At 39.5% G+C, this 23503-nt stretch overlaps 1 protein-coding gene across 7 annotated transcripts in view; it reads right to left on the bottom strand.

Annotated features, from left to right (window-relative positions):
- Lmbr1 (limb development membrane protein 1) overlaps positions 1–23503 on the bottom strand; it is a 169433-nt gene that overhangs the window by 112937 nt on the left and 32993 nt on the right. For all 7 annotated transcript variants that reach the window (XR_007109804.1, XR_007109803.1, XM_047561137.1 and 4 more), the window contains 2 exons: positions 13173–13245; positions 11085–11124 (listed from right to left, as the gene is read on the bottom strand). Coding sequence is in view for 4 of the 7 variants with exons in the window: in XM_047561137.1 (XP_047417093.1) it covers positions 11085–11124; positions 13173–13245 (113 nt within the window). In the remaining 3 variants the exon portion in view is untranslated. Of the gene's footprint in view, positions 1–11084; positions 11125–13172; positions 13246–23503 lie in introns of those variants that run through there.

The raw sequence follows: 23503 nt of genomic DNA, 5'->3' as shown, positions 1-23503 counted from the left end.
AAGCAACATCAAAAGAACATCAACTCAATTTTCTAATCAAAAAGTATTATACAAGGATATCATTAAATATAGGTAGCTGGGGGACAAATGATATACTTTTGATCCTAGAATAGTTAAACTAGATAAACTCTCGAATTCCCAACTCCATGAAAGATCAGTAAATCTGATAAGTAGACCTAAAAGATATATATACTAAATACAAAGTACTTCTCACATTTTATGGTAGTGGTTCCATTCATCTTTTAAACATAAGTATTTATTTCACAATTGCATCTAATTAATAGCTTTGATGATATATGCTAAAAACAGTGGAACAACTGCCTCAGGTGAAAAAAATGCTTGTGAAAGAGGTATGAAAAAAATTAATTTAAAATGATTATCTCAGCTGGGCGTGGTACAGGTCTATAATCCCAGCAACTCAAGAGGTTGAGGCAGGAGGATTGCAAGTTCAAGGTCAGTCTCAGAAACTTAGTGAGACCTCAGTGGTAAAGTGCCCCTGGGTTCAATCCTCAAAAATCAGAAAAATAAATAAATAAAATTAAATTATTATTTCATAACAAGGAAAGGGAAATGCTAGCTACCTTGATCTGATCAATATAGACAGTACACATGTGCTGAAAGAAACACTGAACCTCATTAATATGCACAATCAGTACACATCAAAAAAAGAACTACAAATGATCAAGAACAAGAAAATGCATTAATTCTTCTACCATATAAATATAAATGAAGTTATACATCAACACCTATTTAATAAATTTTGTTTACAAAAAATAAGTCAAACACTACTTCATCATTTTTAAAACAAAATAGCTCTACTATGAAAAAATATTAAATAAATTGAGTAAACAAAACAAATGAAGAAAGGCTTGAACAGTAAATATAAAACATTGCTCTCCCACCTCACCCCCCAAAAATGCATATGTAAAATAAAGAAAGGAGAGGTACAAAAAAAATCCAGCACCCTCTATAACAATCCCATAGGAGAGTACAATTACAAGGTACTTTTACTTTCTTGGTTACACATTCCTGAAAGGTTTAAACTTTTTATAACAAATACCTGATTTTTAGAAAGATTTTTAAAATAATAAAATGGCAAAAGAATACTTCACTAACATTCAAAACAGAATCTTAATTTCATGTCTATTACAATGAAGTTACCATTGGAAAAATGTAAAAATGAATATAAGAAAATATTTTTAAAAGCAGGGGGGAAATCACTAAATGCTCAGAATACACACTGACTAATGTAACTTTGAGGCCAGTGCCATCTTGTGGCCAAAAACAGGAGTGTATTTCTATTTAAAAGTCAAAACTGCCCAGAAAACCTGCTGAGTTGAGTAAATTGATGGCAAAAATCTTAAACATGGACCATGTGATACATGCCAAAATATAACCCAAATCAAACACAAGAGAAATGTTATAAACTGGTTCTGCTGAGCAGACAGCACATGTCCTGAGAAAATCCCTCTGGACAAGTCCTCATCTCAGGGTGGATGGCAGCTCCAGTGGTGATCCCAGCAAGTCTCTCCAGGAAGATGAGGATGTCCCAGCTGCCATCATTCCTTTCAAAGCCAACGCTAAGATCAATCCAAATTCTCCAGAACCCACTGTCCCCTGTGCTTCAGGATGCCCCTACCAGGACACACCAGCATACATTTAGACTTCCCTACCCTTCTCATTCCCTACACATCACACTGGATTGTTAGCACCCACACCCCTGCATAGCTGCTCTCCCTAGAGTACATTCTACATACCCCACATGGCAAACTCATGCACAATTTTCAAGGCAGATCTCACATGTCATTTGCCCTGAGAAGCATTCCTTAGTTTCTACCATCTTGCTCCTCTTCATAAAATTAGTTCCCTCTCTCCTCTTGGCTCCTGTAATACTCTGATCACACACCTGGCAATAAAGGCCAACACAGTTTTCAAATCAAAAAGTGGGGGCTGGGGTTGTGGCTCAGTGGAAGAGCACTCGCCTAGCATGTGTGAGACACTGAGTTTGATTCTCAGCACCACATAAAAATAAATGAATAAAATAAAAGTCTATCAATGTCTAAAAAAAATATTTTTAAAAAACTGGAACCAGTGATCTAACAAAAGGAGTCAGCTTATGGGGGGCAAACAGACAAATTATTTAAAGTGACAGATGACCCAGAATTCCTGAATACATGATCATCACAACTATAATGCTGTTCTTTCAATTAAAAACTATTAGAACCTATTATTCTGCAGTTGTGATTGGCCTTAGGGATAACAAAAAGATCCAAAGAATCACTCCTGCTGCCATTGAGTAGCTACAAGAAAAGTTATTCATAAAATGTTCATGTGACAGAGTTAAAGCTGGCAGAGAGAGGGTTCTTAAAATAAGGCCCCAAGTTGAAAAAGTACCACAGAACATGGTGCTTTACATTACACTGCTTATGTAATTACAGAAAAGTGGCCTTTCAGAATTGAAGGGCAGTTTCAGAAATGTCCTTTTGAAATGCAGCAGAATAAAGAAAATATGACTTTTGAGATTGTTGTGGGGATAAGACCAGTGTTTTCCCCAGCATCTGACATTTGTGACTATATCCTTGATCAGATGAGAAAGGCAAAATCTCTTCTCCTCTCTAAAAGGTGGTGAGGGCACTAAGACAATAAGAGTTAAATATAATGGGGGTATAACAGTCATTGTTCACAGATCACACCTCACACAGCAATGATGAGTTAAAACAATAAGACCATCTTAAATTACTTGAACACTCCACAAAGCTTTCAGATACTTTCAGTTGGCAAGTAAGAGCCAGGACACTGAGTCTTGGATTTATAATCCCCTGTTCTTGATCACATCTTCAGATCTTCAAGTTCTTTCCAAACTTTTTAACATGGTCCTACAGTTTTCTCATTCCTGGAAAATGACAGTCTACTCTTTCAGAATGGGGACAGAAGGGCAAACTCCCTCCATACTTACTGTTACTATTTGGATATGAGGTGTCCCCCAATAGATCCTGTACTAATGCAGGAATGTGAGATGACTGGATTGCAAGAGTTGTAACCTGATCAGCCCAACCCAGTTTGAGAACTGACTGGGTGAAAACTGTAGGCAGGTGGCAGGCATGGCTGGAGGAAGTGGGTCACAGGGGTCTGCCCTGGCAGGATGCATCTTCCCTGCAGCCCCTTTTCTCTCTCCCTCTCCCTACCTCTCCCTAGTTCCTTGCTGCCTTGAGGGCAGAAGCTACCCTCTGCTATTTCCTTCCCCCATAATGTTCTGCCTCACCTTGGGCCCAGAGCAATAGAGCTGCCCATCTATAGACTGAGACTTCTGTAACTGTGAGCCCCAAATAAACTTCTCCTCTAAATTGTTCCTGTCAGGTATTTTGGTCACAATAACACAAAAGCTGACTAAAACACTTAGCATTTGACAGACCTGCCAGTGGACATCATTATTCTCCACCCCTGCTGTCTCCATAGGCCTTTGCCTCATCAGTTGTACATTCTTAACCTTCCATGTCAACATGTCTAGCTCCTAACCCTCAGAATATAAATGTTCTCTGAGTTGGGGAGACAGCTCAGTCGGTAGGGTGCTTGCCTTGTATGCACAAGGTCGTGGGTTCAATCCCCAGCACCACAAAAACAAAACAAAACAAAACTTGCAGTATGAATGTTCTCTGGTATTTCTATGCTTTCAAAAAGCTTCTCAAGAGGGACATACACATTACATCTCTACTTCTACATCAATTTCATTCTTAACACATTGCAGGTGATTTCTACTCCTCACCACATCTGTTAGTCAGCTTTTCCTTGCTGTGACCAAAATACCTGACAAGAACAACTGAGGAGGAAAGATTCATTTGGGCTCATTGTTACAGATGTGTTGGTCCAGACAGCTAACTCCATTCATTGCTCTGGAGCCTAGGTTAGGCAGCACATCATGGCAGAAGGGCAAGGTAGAGGAAAGCTGTTCCCTTCAAGGCAGCTGGAAGCAGACAGAGTGAGCCAGAGAGAAGGGGCCAGGGACAGATATAGTCCCCAGGGGCATGTTCCCAGTGACCTATTTCCTCCAGATGTGCCCAACCTACCTAGAGTTTTGACCACCTCCCAGTAGTCTACTCAAATTATTTATCCATCAAATGAAGTATCCCACTGATAAGGTTAGAGCCCTCATAATCCAATCTCTTCCCAAAAGCCCCACCTCTAGATGTTGCTGTAATAGAGATTAAGTCTTCAACACAGGAGCTGCTGGGGGACATTCCATATCTAAACCATAACCCCACAGTAGTGAAAAGGTTCTCCTTATTGTCAAATCCATGAGATTACTTGTAAGTTGCAATCTGAACCGGATCTTCCATGATATTTCAAGTTGATAAGCACAATTTCCTTCTTGAAATCCTTTCCCCAACTTTGGCAATGCTCCCTCCTTCCTAAATGTTCATTCTCAGATTCCACTCATCTGCAAAATATTGGTGGTGTCCCAGGATTCCACCCTAAGTCTTTGTCTAGCTAATCAATAAATGTATGCTGCATGAATTAGGCTCCCTCATCCCTCACTCTCCATCAGTGACTGTCAGAATAATCATGGAGCACCCAGTAGTACCAACAGCACCACAGGGGGAGTATCCAGCACTAGCATCAGGATCACAAAGGAGTAACCAGAAGCACTGTCAAGACTCTCTGGGGCTTTTGTAAACACACATCCCAGAGTCTCTGACTCAGTGAGTCTCTGGGTAACATTCATTCACTAGAAAGATATTTATGGAGTACTTGGAGTTCTGTGCCAGGACTGTTCTAGGCACTTTAGAACAGTGAACAAAACAACCAAGCACTCTTGCCCTCACAGAGCTAATAATCCACTGGGAAAGTCAGATAATAAACAATAAAATAGTAAATGTGAAATTGTATAACATTAAAATCATAAATGCTACAGAAAAAATAAAGCAAGGTAAGGAGGACTAGAAATGGAAAGGAAGACAGACAAGTTTCAGTATTAAGTATGGCAGTCAGTGTAGGCATCATGAAAAGCTAAGATTTAGCTGGGTATGATGGTACACACCTGTAATCCCAGCAGCTCAGGAGGCTGAGGCAGGAGGATTTTAAGTTCAAAGCCAATCTTGGAAATTTAGTGAGGCCCTAAGCCAACTTAGTAAGACCCTGTCTCAAAAATAAATAGGAATCAATCTAACCAAAGAGGTAAAAGATCTCTACAATGAAAACTACAAAATATTGAAGAAAGAAATTGAGGAAGACCTTAGAAGACGGAAAGATCTCCCATGCTCTTGATAGGCAGAATTAATATTGTCAAAATGGCCATACTACCAAAAGTGCTATACGGATTCAATGCAATTCCAATTAAAATCCCAATGACATACCTTACAGAAATAGAGCAAGCAATCATGAAATTCATCTGGAAGAATAAGAAACCCAGAATAGCTAAAGCAATCCTTAGCAGGAAGAATGAAACAGGGGGTATTGCAATACCAGAACCTCAACTATACTACAAAGCAATAGTAACAAAAACGGCATGGTATTAGCACCAAAATAGACAGGTAGATCAATGGTACAGAATAGAAGACATGCACACAAACCCAAATAAATATAATTTTCTAATACTAGACAAAGGTGCCAAAAATATGCAATGGAGAAAAGACAGCCTGTTCAACAAATGGTGCTGGGAAAACTGGAAATCCATGTGCAACAGAATGAAACTAAACCCCTATCTCTCACCCTACACAAAAATCAACTCACAATGGATCAAGGACCTTGAAATCAGACCAGAGACCCTGCATCTTAAAGAAGAAAAAGTAGGTCCAAATCTTCACCTTGTTGGTTTAGGATCAGACTTCCTTAACAGGACTCCCATAGCACAAGAAATAAAAGCAAGAATCAATAACTGGGATAGATTCAAACTAAATAGCTTTGTCTCAGCAAAGGAAACTATCAGCAATGTGAAGAGAAAGCCTACAGAGTGGGAGAAAATCTTTGCCACTCATACTTCAGATAGAGTTCTAATTTCCAGAATCTGTAAAGAACTCAAAAACTCTACACCAAGAATACAAATAACCCAATCAACAAATGGGCTAAGGAAATGAACAGACACTTCACAGAAGAAGATCTACAAGCAATCAACAAACATATGAAAAAATGTTCACCATCTTTAGTAATAAGAGAAATGCAAATCAAAACTACACTAAGATTCCATCTCACCCCAATTAGAATGGTGATTATCAAGAATACAAGCAACAATAGGTGTTGGAGAGGATGTGGGGAAGAAGGTACACTCATACATTGCTGGTGGGACTGCAAATTAGTGTAGCCACTCTGGAAAGCAGTGTGGAGATTCCTTAGAAAACTTGGAATGGACCCACCATTTGACCCAGCTATCCCACTCCTCGGCCTATACCCAAAGGACTTAAAATCAGCATACTACAGGGATACAGCCACATCAATGTTCATAGCTGCTCAATTCACAATAGCCAGACTGTGGAACCAACCTAGATACCCTTCAATTGATGAATGGATAAAGAAACTGTGGTATATATATACAATGGAATATTACTCAGCTATAAAGAATAATAAAATTATGGCATTTGCAGGCAAATGGATGAAATTGGAGAATATCATGCTAAGTGAGATAAGCCAATCTCAAAAATCCAAAAGACAAACGATCTCACTGATAAGCGGATGATGACACATAATGGGGGGTGGGAGGGAGGAAAGAATGGAGGAAGGAGGGACTGTATAGAGGGAAAAGAGGGGTGGGAAGGGAAGGAAAAAATAACAATGAATCAAACATCATTACCCTATGTAAATGTATGATTATGCAAATGGTATGCTGTTACTCCATATTCAAACAGAAAAAACATGTATCCCATTGTTTACAATAAAATAAATTAATAAAATAATAATAATAATAAATAAATAAATAAATAAATAAATAAATAAATAAATAGGGCTAGGATGTGGCTCAGTGGTATAGTACCCCTGGGTTGAATTCCTGTTACCAAAAAAAAAAAAAAAAAGCTGAAATTTAGAAGGAAGGCAGCAAAGCAAAGCAAATGGAAGTGGGTGAAAGCTCAGTGGGACAGCTGACAACAAAAGCACTCTGGGAAGACAAAACAGGTTGAAAGTCTAAGCAGAGCATGATCAGTCTTCTAAGGAAGGCACAAGACTTGGCTGCCTTCAGCATTGAGGAAGGACAAGACGGCCATGCAGCACTATGGCTCTCACTCTGAGTGGCATGGGTGGCTACTCCAGAACTCTGAGCAGAAGGGGGCACTATCTGATCAGAGGCAAGGACAAGAAAGGAGACTCACTGGAAAGTGCCTGAACCACCAGAGATGACCCAGACCAGTGTGGCAGCAACAGACAGTAAGATGGGCAGTGAGGTCCTAGAGACAGAACAGACAGGACGCCTAACATGGAGAGAGGGAGAGGAATCAGGGCGACTCTGGGGCTGTGGGCCTGCAATGGAACGGTGGGATGATGTTACCTGCGATGTAGAAGGCTACTGTCAGAGCAGGCAGAAGAGGAAATGAGGAAGCAGCTGTGCGTACGTGGAGTTTGACAGGACGGTCACAGAAGCACCCCTGCTTCTTCCTACAGGCTGTCAGGTAGTGTCTGACCCTCTACTGACACCGCCTCTGATCACTGCTCGAGGTGGTGTCTGCAGGTTCTCCACCGTGAAGTTACTCTTTCCTTTAATTAGTATTCTGTGTAAGGGTTAGTTTGACATAGGGAAAATATCCTGTTCTTATCAAACTTTCAGTTTGATCTACTTACTGATTTCTGTCGGTATGGACTCAAGAGTATTCTACTATGCTCAATGGATTAGGATCCATTACAATAATTATTGATTTTGTTGCTTGAATTGTCTTTAACTTGGTATGAGAACCCGTGAAGGATTCTGCTTCATTCAATAAATGCCGATCATTCTTTGAGTACTTGCTTGGTTCTGTACAATAAGATGCACAAAATTAGCCTGGGCCTTTCCCAGTTCCAGCCTGTGACCAACACTCCCTCCAAGAGTGCTGCTCTGCTGAGAAGCTGACTCTGGGCGTGCTAGAAATGCTCTCTGCTACTGGGAAAGTGCACTTCCAGGTGCTCTCAGAGGGCAGACAGAGCTTGGCAATGTAGTATGTCTAGACACACATATATACATGAAGACCCACGTTTACTTCTATTTTTAGTTCTAAACTCTCCAGATGTTGGAAACTATGAATTTACACTGATAACTCCAATGCAATGCAACAACTCAGTCATTTGTTATCATTTTCCCCTGAATGTTCTTGGTTCCCATTATCTTTAAAAACTCAGGCTTTGCCATCACAACTGACTAATCTCCTATCACACCAGCTCCAGCCTATACATACAGACAAGCACTCTCCTATTTAGGGAGCTCCCCGCTCTGGACTGTCTGCCTCCCCCTGAGTTCTGCCACCCCAGTCAGGTCCCACAGATACAGACACCATTCTGCCTGCTGGGCCCTGACGTCCTCCCAGAAGCCCTCTCACCTACGCAGCCTCACAACTCCCCAGGTAACACACCAGCCAGACTTTCCTCTAGCACGACATCTTCCTTATCCTGCCTACGCTCATAGCTGGCCAAAAGTAGTCTCACCAACTAGGTGTGGAGAGTGGTGACAGAGGATGGGAGAGTAGGGACTGAGATTGGGGGTCTCTGATGACCCCAACTATTCTAATCCAAGTCAAATCAAATACCTAGTTGAGAACAATTCTCCAAAATGTCCTAATGGGTTACAAAGACAGAGGAAGTTAATTTAGAGTCATGAGTACACAGAAACAGAGCACAGAATGAAGGCGTTTTAGGAATAGAAGAGAAACCAAAGGTAGTTTCTAAAAGAGTTCAAAAAGGTCACGGAAAGGCTCAAGATGAGTCAGCCGGGAAAGCCCTCTCGAGTGGACAGAATGGTGTTACCCTCACCTATGCTCAGGACCATGTCTCAACTTCTTTTTTCTCCTAGTTAAGCTCTCGCTTAGTTTCTTCCTATTCATTCCCCCTTCACTCCCTACTGCCTTCAGTGGGAGGAGGGAAGGCAAGGAAATAGGGAGAGGGGAAAAGGGAAATGACACTGATCCATACCTGCTGTACAATAAGCTCCCAACCTAGGTTTCCTAGGTTTTGTTTGTTTGTTTGTTTTTTGTTTTTGCCGTATCCCCATAGTACTACAAAGGAGGTGGAAGCCCTCTTTACAAATGAAGAGAGCGAATCTCTGCTTCTCAATCTCTTCTGGATGCAGGTTAATCCTAAGTGCAAAATATGAACCCATACCAGCCTCACTCTCCAGTTTTCACTTTCACTCTATCACAGAGAGAGAGACCCCCGCAGGGGAAGGGAGCTGACCAGGTAAAACGCCTCCTCTCATGGAGACCCTCTCTGCAGTCTTCCGCCTCCCAACTTTGTTGTGACTGCAAACCCATCCACCTTTGGGAACAGGATAAGAGCACAAATCACCGTGACACAGAAAACACTCATTGCAAGAGCCCCAGCCGACAGCTGTGCTGTGCAGCCGCCCTGATGGAGCATTGGAGGTAAAGGCTGCGAGGAACAGTCTCACAGCACAGTCACAGTCGCAGCCTCATCAAACACACTTGTAAGAATAAAGGAAAAAGTGATGTGCTCGGTTATATAAAACTATTGATATAAACTATTCATATAAACTATGTCTATAAACTATTAATCTCTAAGTGCATTTAAGTACATTTACCACCAAAAGTTGTGTATAGACTAAATGATGAGGAGAAAGGTACATGCTTCACTTGCCCTTCAACCTAGAGGATTTCACGTGGAGGAAGATCTGCCCTTTACTCAGTCTATGATTCAAGAGAGCTCTTTGGAAGTGAGTGAAGTGAATTGTGATTTTACGAGAGTATTAATTTAGATAAAAATTTCCACAAATATCACCAAGCTAGTAAAATTAAGACCCCCTAACCTTGTAAATTTAAAACATCAAGTTTAGGGCCTAAGTTTTAAACTCATAGAAAAGAATCTCTAGAGTGAAGTTGCAGTTATTTTTGTTTCTTATCCAACTTCCCTAGGACACTTGAAATAATTTAAATTGCCAAATCTAGTAAGGCAGAATCTATTTATATTCATTTTTCAGTTATGAATCAAATCAGGCCTATTCAAATCATTTGTTAGCTAAAACTATTCTTTTATTGAGGTGAAATTCACATTATATGAATAGATCCACACTGCAAGTCCTTCATCTCTTTTATGGATGAATACTGTTCTGCAGCATGTGACCACATGTGTTGGTATGTGTGTATGAATGTGTGGAAGTATAGGTAATCTCTTTCTTTCCCTCTTTCCCTTTTCTTGCCCTCTCTCCTCTTCCCCCAGCAAAGATGTATAATCTGATAGTGATCATGAAGAGACATCAGACAAAATCAAATAAGTGACCAGCACTCTTCAAAAGCATCAAGATCAGGAAAACTGAAGAAATGCTGAACAAGGGTTTTTATTTGAGGAAGACCAAATGGACATGACAACTAAATGCAGTGTGATTCTGATGGCTCTTTTCACTATGATCGACAATCAGGGCAACCTCCCTGTCATAGGAGGTGACCACTCCACGAACCAGAAAATGTCTGTTCCCTGTTTCAAGATTGTCACAATCTTTCCAACAGAAAATTCAAACAGCTGGAGTTTTCTTTTTTAAACCCAGCAGTTTCTCCAAAATTAAGCCCATTTCCTCATTAAACATGTGAAGATAAAATCTGGTATCTCCTTAAATAGGCAAATTTTAAATTAAACTACTTATGTATATTAGATTAACTGTGCTTTTCAAAGATAGGATTAATATTGATAAAGGTGGGCCAGGGTTGTGGCTCAGTGACAGAGTTCTTGCCTAGCACACATGAGGTGCTGGATTCAATCCTCAGCACCACATAAAAATGAATTTTAAAAAAAAATGAAGGTATTGTGTCTATGTACAACTAAAAAAATTTTTTAAAACATATTGATAAAGGTGTTATAATACTTTAGATAGTTTTTTTTCTCTGTATTACTGTCTAAAAATTAAAATTATTTTCAGAATTTGATTTCAGATTAGAAACAGAACAACCAAATTTTAGAATACATACGAAATCCTGTTGACTATGGCATCTTCATCTTCTTGTTCATCTGCAAAAATGTTTAAAGTATTAATATCCTCTTATCTTTCAACAAAATGTTTTCATTCATTTACTTAAAATGTAACAAAAACATAAACTTGAAACAGCAATTACTAAATAGGTAAAAGACTTTAAAAACCATTGGGTTTATTTCAGCAAAGATTCAAATTTAAATCCCATTCAATTAGGGAGGATGGCATATGATGGGAGAATGAAGTGGTATTTTTTAAAATCCTGACTGCATACGTAAATTTAAATTTCCCAAATATTTTCTCTTCAAAAAAACAGAACTTAGTAGAACTTGAGGGCCAGCATGAAATTGTTACAAAATATTAAGTGAAATGGCTAATGAATGAAATTTTCTGGTTGGTAACAGCCAACTAAAGTTTTCACTATATAATTAAAATTTGTAATCTTAGAACTCATTCAATTTTCTATAATTTCAGTTTGTCATTAGTAATGGTAATGAGATTCTCTAGGACCATCCTAAATTAACTTGGATACCACAGTTTCAACGATACTGAAACACTGTTCATGTTACAGAAAGAAAAAGTCAAGTTTCATGTATCTTTCTAAAGTAACAGATGGCCTTCCCTCTGAAACTCATCTTCCCCTGTCCCTCAGGCCTGTTAGCCATCATCTCTTTGTCCTCCAACAAAAATTCACCAGAGACTCTGAACAACTGCAAGAATACTGTCAAACACTCATGGCCCCTCCTGCCCCTCATATACCTAATGTCCTCAAAGATTCCTCTTCTTAGGTCTCTAGGCACCTACCTGCCTCAGTGTTGATGGTATATTTAGGCCTTTCTGTTAGTCCAATGTTCATCCCTAATTACAGGCTGCCCAAAATATCTTTACAATCAAAAGGACTACAATGTAATAGTTGCAGTTAATTTATACACTGCTGTGCCCACAATCAATCAATCATCAAGTCTTGAAAGGTACTTTAATATACACATGGCCACTTCAATTCTATTCCCAACACTCCACCAGCTAAGTCCAGGGTATCATAAAAATTATTTAAGTCTCTTAACTTTTCTTCTCATCACCCCTAGTCTCCCCTAAAACAATGCACTTATGTTCATTCACTCTCTTCCCCCTCCTTCTGTGCCCATATCTATGAAATTATGCCAAAATATCTTTAAAAGCAGCTAAGACACCGTCTCAGATTTGCAGATTTTCAAAATTTTGACCAATTACAAAAACCAGGAGTACTTCAGTATATTCAGTCAAGTAATACTACTAAAGTCATACATGAGAGCAAGAACTAATTCCTTTGTCTCTCAAAAGTTTGACAATTTTTAAATTGGTAATATAATATCAAAGAATCCTTAAAATAAGGAATCCTGCTATCAGCCCAGCATCATAGACTGAAGGTACTATGATTTCTAGAAAACAACTAATATTTAGCAGAAGGCAGCAAGGCAGTTGCTTAGGTATTTGTAAAACTCTGACCTAAAAATCTGTGAATTTAATTAGCATGAAGTTCATTTAAGTGGGTGGTGCTGGGGCTATAGCTCAATAGTAGAGCACTTGCTTAGCATGCAAGAAGCCCTGGGTTCAATCCCCAATATCACACACACTCACAAAAAAAAAAGAGTGATCCCACAAGCTAGGTAGGGATAATATGAAATAATAAGAGGACAGTATATAATTGAATGCCAATACAGCTAATAGAGACTATAATTCTAGTGCTTTAGAGAAAGAGAAGTTATTCCAGTAGTTGGAAAAGGGATAGGTGGAACTGAGTAGAATATCCAAAGTCAGAGCCAGTCACAAAGAACCAAATCACCTCATAAACTCTGGAATTTCCCCAGATACTAAATAGCCCAGCACTATTCTTAGCTAGGTATAAGAATTGTGATAAACAAGGACTCTGGTCTCTGAAGTTGATCCTAAGAGTAATCAAATTCCCTGGAAGGTATTTTCAGTGCTCTAGTTAAACAGGCACTGTTTACTTCGACCATGGGCATATTCAATGTAGTACCACACTAATGAGTACCCAGAGAGTCCGTGTACCTTTAACTAAAGCTATAACTAAAGTGTTTGTACTTGCCTGATTTTCTCTTGTATCTTGTGATGATGAAGTAGGAAACGATGTAGAGAATGGCAAAAAGAAGGAAACATATCTGAAATGAAACAAATTTAACATATATCATTTACATTTTTTTGCCTTTTTCTTAACAAATAGAAGATACATCATTGGCATTTATAGGGGGAAAGAATTTACATTATCAAAAAGTAAAAATTTTGGACATTTTGCTGATATAAAGCTTTGATAAAATACGAATTTATGTCACCTTGTCAATTAATCCATTTAATATTAGACCAGGGGGTAAAAATCCCAGTGGAGATATTTCTTTTCATAACTTGATCAAATGTTTTTCAAAATCATGTGAAAGTGTAAAGAACCAGACTATCACCAACAACTCTGAAAAACAAAGTCAATGTGAATCCACTATCCCTACTAAATATCGAAACATATTAAAAACTTCAGTAACGAAGTGTGCTGGCAACCAAATACCACAGATGAATGAAACAGTCTATTATATAGAAACTTAACATAAAAGAGACATCATAAATTAATGTTGGGGGAAATAATTGTTCAGTCCAGCAAGACACCAGGTCGCTTGGAGCCTGCCAGGGAGGCTCGGCAGAGGCTAGCGATGCAGTTCACAGCAAGGAGGCGAGCCAAGGTGTGCTGACCATCCCATCCCATCCACTTCCACACAACCCCCAGCAGCAAGGACCAATCAAGGAGTAGGAGAACTTACAATGATCGAGTACAAATAAATGTTTACTACAGTTTGTGGACCACAGGGTAATTATTTTTTAAGACTTTCAAATGAAACCGCTCCAATGATGATCAAGTCCTAGAAAGCACCCTATGTACAGATTTCAGAAGATGAGTTGGTGGCCATCTGACTGAGAAAGAATGCAGACCTAGATGGCAGACATCCCTGCACGATGACATCATCTAGAAAACGACACCCTGACAATGAAAAGAAAGACTCTCAGTCATGTGTCCAAGTTCTCCCGTACACATGGAAAGCTGACGGAGGACAATATTGACTGTGAAGAGACAAGAGCATCCACCCACCTGCTCAAGGAGTCTGAGAACCTGTTAGGAACACCAGCTAGTTAGGAGAACATTAACAGAGTCACTACCTCCTCCTGGAATCCTCAGAATACAAGACTTGTGTCAAAAGGAAAACCAGTTGTTGATGAAGAAATATAAACAGGGTGGTCTTCTAGGAAGGAACGGAGGATAAGGGGGAATGGTCTAAAATGTAATGGAAGTCAGAATAGGGCTTAAAGAACAATGGAAAGAAGAGTAGTCAGCAGATAACAAGTAAATTATAAGGTTAAAGTCAGAGAGATAAGATGACAAAAGGAATTGATATTTCAGACAGAAGCTGACTAAAATTCACTCATTCAACAGTTATTTATGTTGTGTTTACTTTAGATCAAGTATTCTTTTAAGAACTGGGGACACAGCAGTAAACAAAGGTGATGCTCTCATGAAGCTCACAATCCAGTGAGGGAAATAACAAATAAATGATAAATAATTAAGTTGCAGTGTGTCAAATGACAATCAGTACAGACCTGGGGGAACAGAAGTGCCAGCAGCAGTGGGAGCATGTCTCGCCAAGGTGACATCTGAAGAAAGAGTTGAGAAGCCAAGGTGGGTCATGCAGACACCTAGGGGAAGTGTGTGAGGCAGAGAAGACAGCAGTACCAAGGGTCTCTAACCACCAAGGTGAGGCATGCAGACACCTGGGGTAAGTGTGTGAGGCAGAGAAGACAGCGGTGCCAAGGGTCTCTAGCCCCAGAGGCTGTGGTGTGTTCAAACCATGAGGGGAGAGAATTAAGCACAGGTCTTTGTGGCATCTTTTGCTTCCAGGCATGGTAACTACAGTGTTGGTTTTGAACCTGAGTGAGATAGGACTCTCAGCAGAGGGTTGATGTGATCAGACATATTATGAAAGGCTCAATCTAGTGGTTACAGAGAGAATAAGTTAAAAGGAAGCAAGGACAGAGGCAGGAGACCAGACAGAAATTTGCTGCAGTGATCCAGAAGGAAGTCATTTAGACCTGCACAGTGGAGGTGTTAAGCAATCAAGTTCCAGGTATATTCTAAAAGCAGACCTGGTAGGTCTTGCAAGGTTCTTGGCCTGAGAAAATGGAAAAACCAAGTTGCCATCTACTGAGTCAGGAAAGATTACAAGAGGAGTTTTGGGGGTGAAATAAGCACTGCTGAATCTGAAATACACAATGACATATTATAGAAAATGATACTCCTACAAGACAGAACTCCAAGAAAAATGAGGGACAGTGTGGCTCGGGAGGAGAAAGGGGAAATTAGCCAAACATTAAACCTCTCCCAATAATAATGGGTCCAGAGAGGAAAAAGCAAACTTTCATCCCTTCCTGGGTTCATCCCCAACATCTCCACCAAAAGCAAACATTTATCCCTTCCCAGCCCCAGTGCATCTTAAAGGAAGGAGGCAAATACTGAAATGCTGGGCCCTGAACTTTGACATTCCTCCATTGCAAATTAGTCCTAAATGGAGGCACAGCAAATATTGAAACTCTGGCAAACAATGGATCCCAGAGAAAGAAAAGCAATGGGCAAGACTTGAGTACTCATCCTTTAGGATCTAGACTCCTATCTCCCCAAATAATAATGAGTTTCAACCTTTTTACAACTACCTTCCTAAGTTAAAGTTCTAACCTGTACAATTAGCCCCTGTCAAAACTGCATGTCCACAGTCTCTAATGAAACTATAAAACCTAGACTCCTTCTGAAACCAGGGGATCAGCTCCATACCCAGAAAATGGGCCCTCCTGTGCCTGATCCATGGACCTCACTGCAGAATAAAGGAAAGCTTGCAGAACCGAGGTTTGCTTCCTGTCACCTGCCTCCATCTTTTGTGGGTCATAAGCCTACACATATTATTCACTCAAGTGGAAAGGCTGAACCAGCAGTTGGATATAAAAATATAACAATCTGTACTGTGTAGAGGAAGGAATCGGGCTAGAAACTTTAAAGAAAATCAGCAGATGGTATTCAAAGTCCTGAGACTAGACGAGATTTCCATCCCAGGAAAAGAAGTCCGAGAACAGAGTCTCTGTAGCTCTCAAACATTTAGAAGGAATCTGCAAAAGCTGACAGAAAACCATGGGGGGTAGGGGACCAACAGGACTGAACATCTAAAGAGCCACATGAAGGAAGAGGGAATTATCAACAACAGTGTCAAATGTTGCTGACCCACCAAGTAAGATGAGTACTGAAGACTGACAACTGGGTTTAGCACCATGGAAGTCACTGGCAACCTTGACAAGAGTTGTTTCTCTGTACTAATGGAGGCAAAACCTTGACTGAAGTGGATTAAGAGAAGTTGGAAACAGCAAGGCAAGTAGACATGCTTTCAGAGAGTCATTAGGAAAAAAAAAAGAGAGAGAGAAAGTCATTAGGAAGGGAAAAAGGAGTATGTGAAGGGAAATGTGAAGTCAAGAGGCTTTTTCAAAAGATGAGAAAAGATGTAGAAGGTAGAATGAATATGCCAGTAGAGAAAAACAGCAACATAAGACAAAAAAGGAGCTGTAATATGCAGAGTTGAGAGTGATATAAAAGTTATCCACAGCAAAAAGGAGGAGGAGGAAGAGAAGGAAATAGAATATCTGAATTTGTTTGCAGATGGGTAGATCTATGGTAGAAGCAGAAACATATTATCATGCCTTTGGCTGGCTTCAGTTTTCTCAGTACAATAAAATTAAGTTTATCACATCAGAGTTGTATATGGAGAGTGAAGGAAGAGGAGGTGCATAAATCATATGAGAGAATAAATGGAGTTAGAGAAATATAATAGAAACAAGAGGCAAGGTAATATTAAGTGGCCTTTAAAGCTCTTGGCAAGCCCAAGCTAAAATTATTAGCAAAGCTCACAGCCTGGTGATGCTATTAAACTGATAGCCTAATTTTCAGATGCTGAGGCAGGAAGACTTGAGAACCTCGAATGATTCCAACAGATATCTTAGTGTCTCTCTCCATCTAAGCTCAACAAATAGCCTGCACTTACAGATTTTCATTACTCACTCACTCCTCTGACCACTCAACAGGCCCTGGCAGTGATAGGTAGTGACGTAACAGTCAAATCACTCTTCATAATTTATTTGACCTCTATGCAGCAACTTTTGCCAGCAACATTCCTTCTTCTCTGATTGTTGTCCCAGCCTCCTTCCCAAGCTTCCTTTTTCTTGCTGCCTGGACACACAACCCTTCTCTGTAATTTCTGGGCTGAGCATATGTCTACTCTCATTACACAGCTCTTCCTAGGTAATATCATCTGCTCCCAGTGTTTCAACCTTCAACCCTTAGGAATCCCCTGACCACAGTTTGAGAAGCACTGGCTCAGGGCAACACTAAGAGAAAGTGAAATGATGGCCTGTGAAACCTAAGAAGATTGGGATAAAAGTGAAATCAAGGACAAGCTGATGAGCAAGAGAAGTAAAGATGTCAATCAACTGACTGAGTTCACAGCAGATAGGCAACTGCAATGAAAGTACTTACCCAAGTAATTTGGAAGGATGTTTTAGGATATTTTAAGTTAGTGTTTAAAGGTGGAGGACAATTTCAGAAATTCCAGGGAGTTTGTGCAGAATTAAAAGATGAAAAAGATGAAAGGAACAAAAGGAAATCAAGAAGCCAAAATGCAAGGAAGGAAAACTAATGGAAAACAATCATTTAGAAGCAGAAAACTAGCAAGTATAAGACTATCAAGTATTACTCATTTTCAAATAAAAGCTACCCACTATGAAAATTAAAATACAACCATAAAAGACAGACAAACTCACAGAACTGGCTAGCCTTCTGTCTAATGGCAAAGGTAGACTGAGAGCAGACTCTCCTCTAAAAGAGCCAGTCGTTTCAAAGAGACAGACCCACAGAGAGAAGTAGAATGAAAGCAAACTGTGATGATACCACCTATTCTCCCTATGCCCAGTGACAACAACAACAACAAAAAAGGAGACTCCACTAAAAGTGAGGCACGACTGATACAAGAAGACAGGGAAAAAGGTACATACATGCACTGTTGATAGGACTAGAAATTAGTAACCAGTGTGGAAAGTATCCTGGGGTACTCTGAAGACACTTAGCTTCTCTCTCCCTGCCAGGGAAGGAGCAGCCATGTTACTGGAGCTCAAAGAGAATACATGGTGCCTGTCCCCTGTGCTGGCCAGCCATTCAGTGGGTAGGGGAGACACATATCTTAGTCCTGATTATGATCAAGAATGGGCAGGCATCTGAGTGCTGAGTGATACAGTCACAAGTAACTGAAACAAAATATATTGTTAAAAATGGTGCTGGGAAAACTGGATATTCATATGTGGAATAATGAAATTAGGTTCCTATCTCTCACCCTGAACAAAAGTCAAATCGAAGTGGATCAAAGACTTAGGGATTAGACCAGAAACCTTGGAACTGCTAGAAGAAAACAAAGTCAGGGGTGGGGTTGTGGCTCAGTGGTAGAGCACTTGGATAGCACATGTGAGGCACTGGGTTCAATCCTCAGCACATTAAAATATATATATATATATATATATATATATATATATATATATATATATAATATATATATGTATATATATATATAAAGAGAGAGAGGTATCTACAACTAAAGAGAGTTTTTTTAAAAAAAGAAAACAGTTTATATTAGGTAGAGGGGAGTGAAGGGAGGGGAGGGAGTATGAGGATTGGATGGATAGTAGAGTGAAACAGACATTATTACCTCATGTACATGTATGACTGCATGACTGATATGATCCTACAATATGTATAATCAGAAAAATGAGAGATTACACTCCATTTATGTATGATCTATCAAAAAGTACAAATGCATTCTACTGTCATGTACAACAAATTAGAACAAATAAAAAAAATAGTTAAACAAAAAAAAAAAAAAAAGAAAACATAGTCACACTCTATCATACAGCTGCAGGCACTGACCTGCTCACAAGACCCCTAAAGCTCGAGAAATAAAACCAAGAATCAAAAAGTGAAATGCCATCAAATTAAAATCTTCTACAGCAAAAGAAATGATTAAGAATGTGAAAAGAGAGCCTACAAAATGGGAGAAAATCTTTGCCAGCTGTTCCTCTGACAGAGGATTAACATTTAGAATACCCAAAGAACTCAAAAAATTTAATACAAAAAAAAAAATCAGTAAATGGTCAAAAGAATACAACAATAGACACTCTCAAAAGAAGAAACACAAGCGGCCAACAAATTATGAAAAAAATAGTTCAACATCTCTAGTAATCAAGGAAATGCAAATCAGAACTGCAGTAAGATTTCATCTAACTCAGCCAGAATGGCAGTCATCAAGTAAACAAATAACTGTTGGTAAGGTGGTGGGGGGAAAAAGGTACACACATACATTGTTGGTGGGACTAGAAATTAGTGCAACCAGTGTGGAAAGCAGTATAGATTTTCCTCAAAAAACCAGAACTAGAAAGACCAAATGACCCAACTATCCCACTCTGATATTTATCCAAAAGAACTAATATCAGCATACTATAGTGATACAGCTGTTTCAATATTTATAGTAGCAAAATTTACAATAGTCAAATTATGGAATCAGCCCATATGACCACCAATAGATGAATGATCAAGAAAATGTGGTACACATACACAATGGAGTTTTACTCTGCCATAAAGAAGAACAGAATTAGAGCAGTCACCAGTAAATAGATGGAAATGGAGGACATTGTGCTAGGTAAAATAAGCCAGACTCAGAAAGTCAAAGGTCAAATTTCTTGTATGTGAAAGATGAACAAAAAAAGGGAAAGAAGGTTGGGGGTTCAGATATCATAAAGATATAGGGAAGATCAGCTGAGTGGAAGGAGATGAGGAGGGAAGAAAGGAGAGAGGAGGAGCAAGAAAGTGGAGGAAATGTGAAATGAATTAAACAAAATTCATGTGTATGAATATACACATATTCTTTTTTAAAAAATTAATTATAATTACATATTCATATTTGGGTTTTTTCTCTTTTCTAACATTTTTAAAGCAAGTTATTTTTTATGGATCAGCATTTTTGAGGACTAGGATGTATATTTCAGTTTTGTTTTGTATTCTTTTAATTTTTTCTTGTACATCTTTTCTCTCACTTATCTGTTTCCCTTGATTCTCTCTCTTCTGTCCTGCTAATAGCCAACCTCTATGGCTCTCTCTTTCACTCTTCCTTTAATTTTTCACTTCTATTTTCTCTCCTCCTCCCTTATAAACATTACATCCTACATCGCTTCACTTCTCTCACTGTCCACCATTCAAAATTGTAGACCCTTTGGCAAACTTACTATTTTTACTGTGGGCGATAACTGATCACGTCATTTCTGCTCACTGTGAGAATTAACAATGCAGATGTCATAGCAGGAACTATTTTTGTTTAATACTATACATCATTTGCATTGGTTGCTGTTACTACTTGTTCCTTCCTAAACGGAGAGGTAGTAGAAACCTTCAGAGACACTACTAGTCCACAGGGTAGAAACTCTACTGCCTCAGAGCCATACTGTTAGAAGCACAGAGGCACACACAACATAAGAAAGCAAGAGAACAAACTGCCCAAACAAACCAAGATACTGGATCAACAGAATTCGTTGATAGCACAGTGGAAGAAATGTCAAGTAAAGTGTTTAGAATGATCATAGTTAAACTGATCTGCAAGATAAAGATGATATAAGGAGTAAAATCAGAGAGAAAATATAGTAAGCAAAAGATCACTCAATAAAGAGAGTTTCTGAAAACAAGCAGAAATCTTTGAAAGGAAGGAATCAATAAACCAAATTTAAAATTCAATTGAAAGCATCACCAGCATACTAGACCACTTGAAAGACAGAGTTTCATGCAAAGAAGACAAAAAATATAATCTTGAAAATGAGAAAAGATGTTAAGAGACCATAAATAGAACTTCCAAGTAAGTTATTCTCCATGTATGTACAATATGTCAAAACACACTCTACTATCATGTATATCTAAAAAGAACAAATTTTTAAAAAAGAAAGAAAAGAACTTCCAAGAAACATGGGGTAACATGAAAAGACCAAATATAGGATTTATAGGGATAGATGAAGGCTCAGAGATACAAACCAAAGGAATGCACAGTCTTTTCAATGAAATAATATCAGAAAATATCCCAAAACTTAAGAACTAAATGGAATATCAGATACAGGAGGTTTACAGGACCCCCAAAATACAAAATTGCAACAGACCCACACCAAGTCACATTATTATGAAAATGCCTAACATACAGAATGAGGATAGAATTTTAAAGACTACCAGAGAAGCCAGGTGTGGTGGCACACATCTATAATCCCAGCTACTCGGGAGGCTGAGGCAGGAGGATCACAAGTTCAAAGCCAGCCTCAGCAACTTAGCAAGGCACTCAGCAACTCAGCAAGACCCTATCTCTAAATAAAATACAAAAAAAGGGTTGCAGATGTGGCTCAGTGGTTAAGTGTCCCTGGGTTCAATCCTCAGTACAAAAAAAAAAAAAAAAAGGGGGGTTGCCAGAGAAAAATGACAGGTCACATTTAGAAGGAAACCAATCCAGATCTCTGCTGATTTCTCAACCCAGAACTTCAAAGATAGGTCTTAGAATAATATATGTCTCCGAGTCCCAGAGCCGCTGCAGTGCAGTGTACTCCTGCAAAGAACCAGCGGAGAGTCTCGATCTGCAATCAGCCTCAGGGATAAGGGCAGGGCAGCCGGAGACCTCTTCAGGCGGCTCTGCCCACTCCGGCTGCGGGCTCTCTCCACGGGGCGATCCAAGATGGCGGCCTAGAGGGAGACTGCACTTCCAGTCGCTCCACAACCCAGGAGTTAAGAAGGGGAGGCACTGAGAGACTCGGACTGAAGTGGAGCCACGGGTGAGTCTGCCCACTGGGTAAAGCTCAGCCCGGGTGGCAGGCCCAGATAGAGGTGGCTTAGCAGAGCCGGGCAGGGCAGCTTGAGTCTTCCCAAGGTAGTCTTCCACACTCCGGCAGTGGGCTCTTCCCACACGGCCAGCTGCACGGTGCAGGCCCACAGTGAGAGCATTTCCGCACAGAGCCAGTTCCAAAACGTGGAACCAGTAGGGGGCTAGGGGCAGTATTCTTCGAATGAGCTGCTTTATCAGATTCCTCCAAGACATCAGGCTACTGAAGGCTGGGAGGTGATACACTGGAAATCTACTGGGACACTATAAGCCAATAGTGGAAAACTGCAATATCTCAGGGTCCCACTGACAACTGACCATTATGAGAAAACAAGGGAAGAAAATGTCCCAAACAAACCTAGATACTACATCAATAAAACCCAATGACAGCACAGCAGAAGAAATGTCAGAAAGGGAGTTCAGAATGTACGTAATTAAAACGATCAGGGAAGCTAATGAGGAGATGAAAGAGCAAATGCAGGCATTGAAGGAGGAGATGAAAGAGCAAATGCAGGCATTAAATGATCGCACCAATCAACAGTTAAAAGACCAAATACGGGAAGCAAGAGATCATTTCAATAAAGAGTTAGAGATACTGAAAAAAAACCAAACTGAAATCCTTGAAATGAAGGAAACAATAAACCAAGTTAAAAACTCCATAGAAAGCATAACCAATAGGATAGAACACCTGGAAGACAGAACCTCAGACATTGAAGACAAAATATTTAACCTTGAAAACAAAGTTGAACAAACAGAGAAGATGGTAAGAAATCATGAACAGAATCTCCAAGAACTATGGGATATCATGAAAAGGCCAAATTTGAGAATTATTGGGATTGAGGAAGGCTTAGAGAAACAAACCAAAGGAATGAACAATCTATTCAATGAAATAATAACAGAAAATTTCCCAAATCTGAAGAACGAAATGGAAAACCAAGTACAAGAGGCTTATAGAACTCCAAACATACAAAATTACAACAGACCCACACCAAGGCACATTATAATGAAAATACCTAACATACAAAATAAAGACAGAATTTTAAAGGCCGCGAGAGAAAAGAATCAAATTACATTCAGAGGGAAACTAATAAGAATATCAGCAGATTTTTCAATCCAGACCCTAAAAGCTAGAAGGGCCTGGAACAACATATACCAAGCCCTGAAAGAAAATGGATGCCAACCAAGAATCTTATACCCAGCAAAACTTACCTTCAAATTTGACGATGAAATAAGATCCTTCCATGATAAACAAAAGCTAAAGGAATTTACAAAAAGAAAGCCAGCATTACAGAACATTCTCAGCAAAATATTCCATGAGGAAGAGATGAAAAACAACGATGCAAGTCAGCAACAGGAGGCGCTAGCCTAAAGGAATAGCCAAATAAAGGAGAAACCAAATTATGTC

The sequence above is a fragment of the Sciurus carolinensis genome, chromosome 8 (assembly GCF_902686445.1).
Source record: "Sciurus carolinensis chromosome 8, mSciCar1.2, whole genome shotgun sequence".
In the NCBI taxonomy this organism is placed as follows: Eukaryota; Metazoa; Chordata; class Mammalia; order Rodentia; family Sciuridae; genus Sciurus; species Sciurus carolinensis.
The sequence above is the reverse complement of the archived record's forward strand: the minus strand, read 5'-3'. Positions and strand labels throughout refer to the sequence as shown.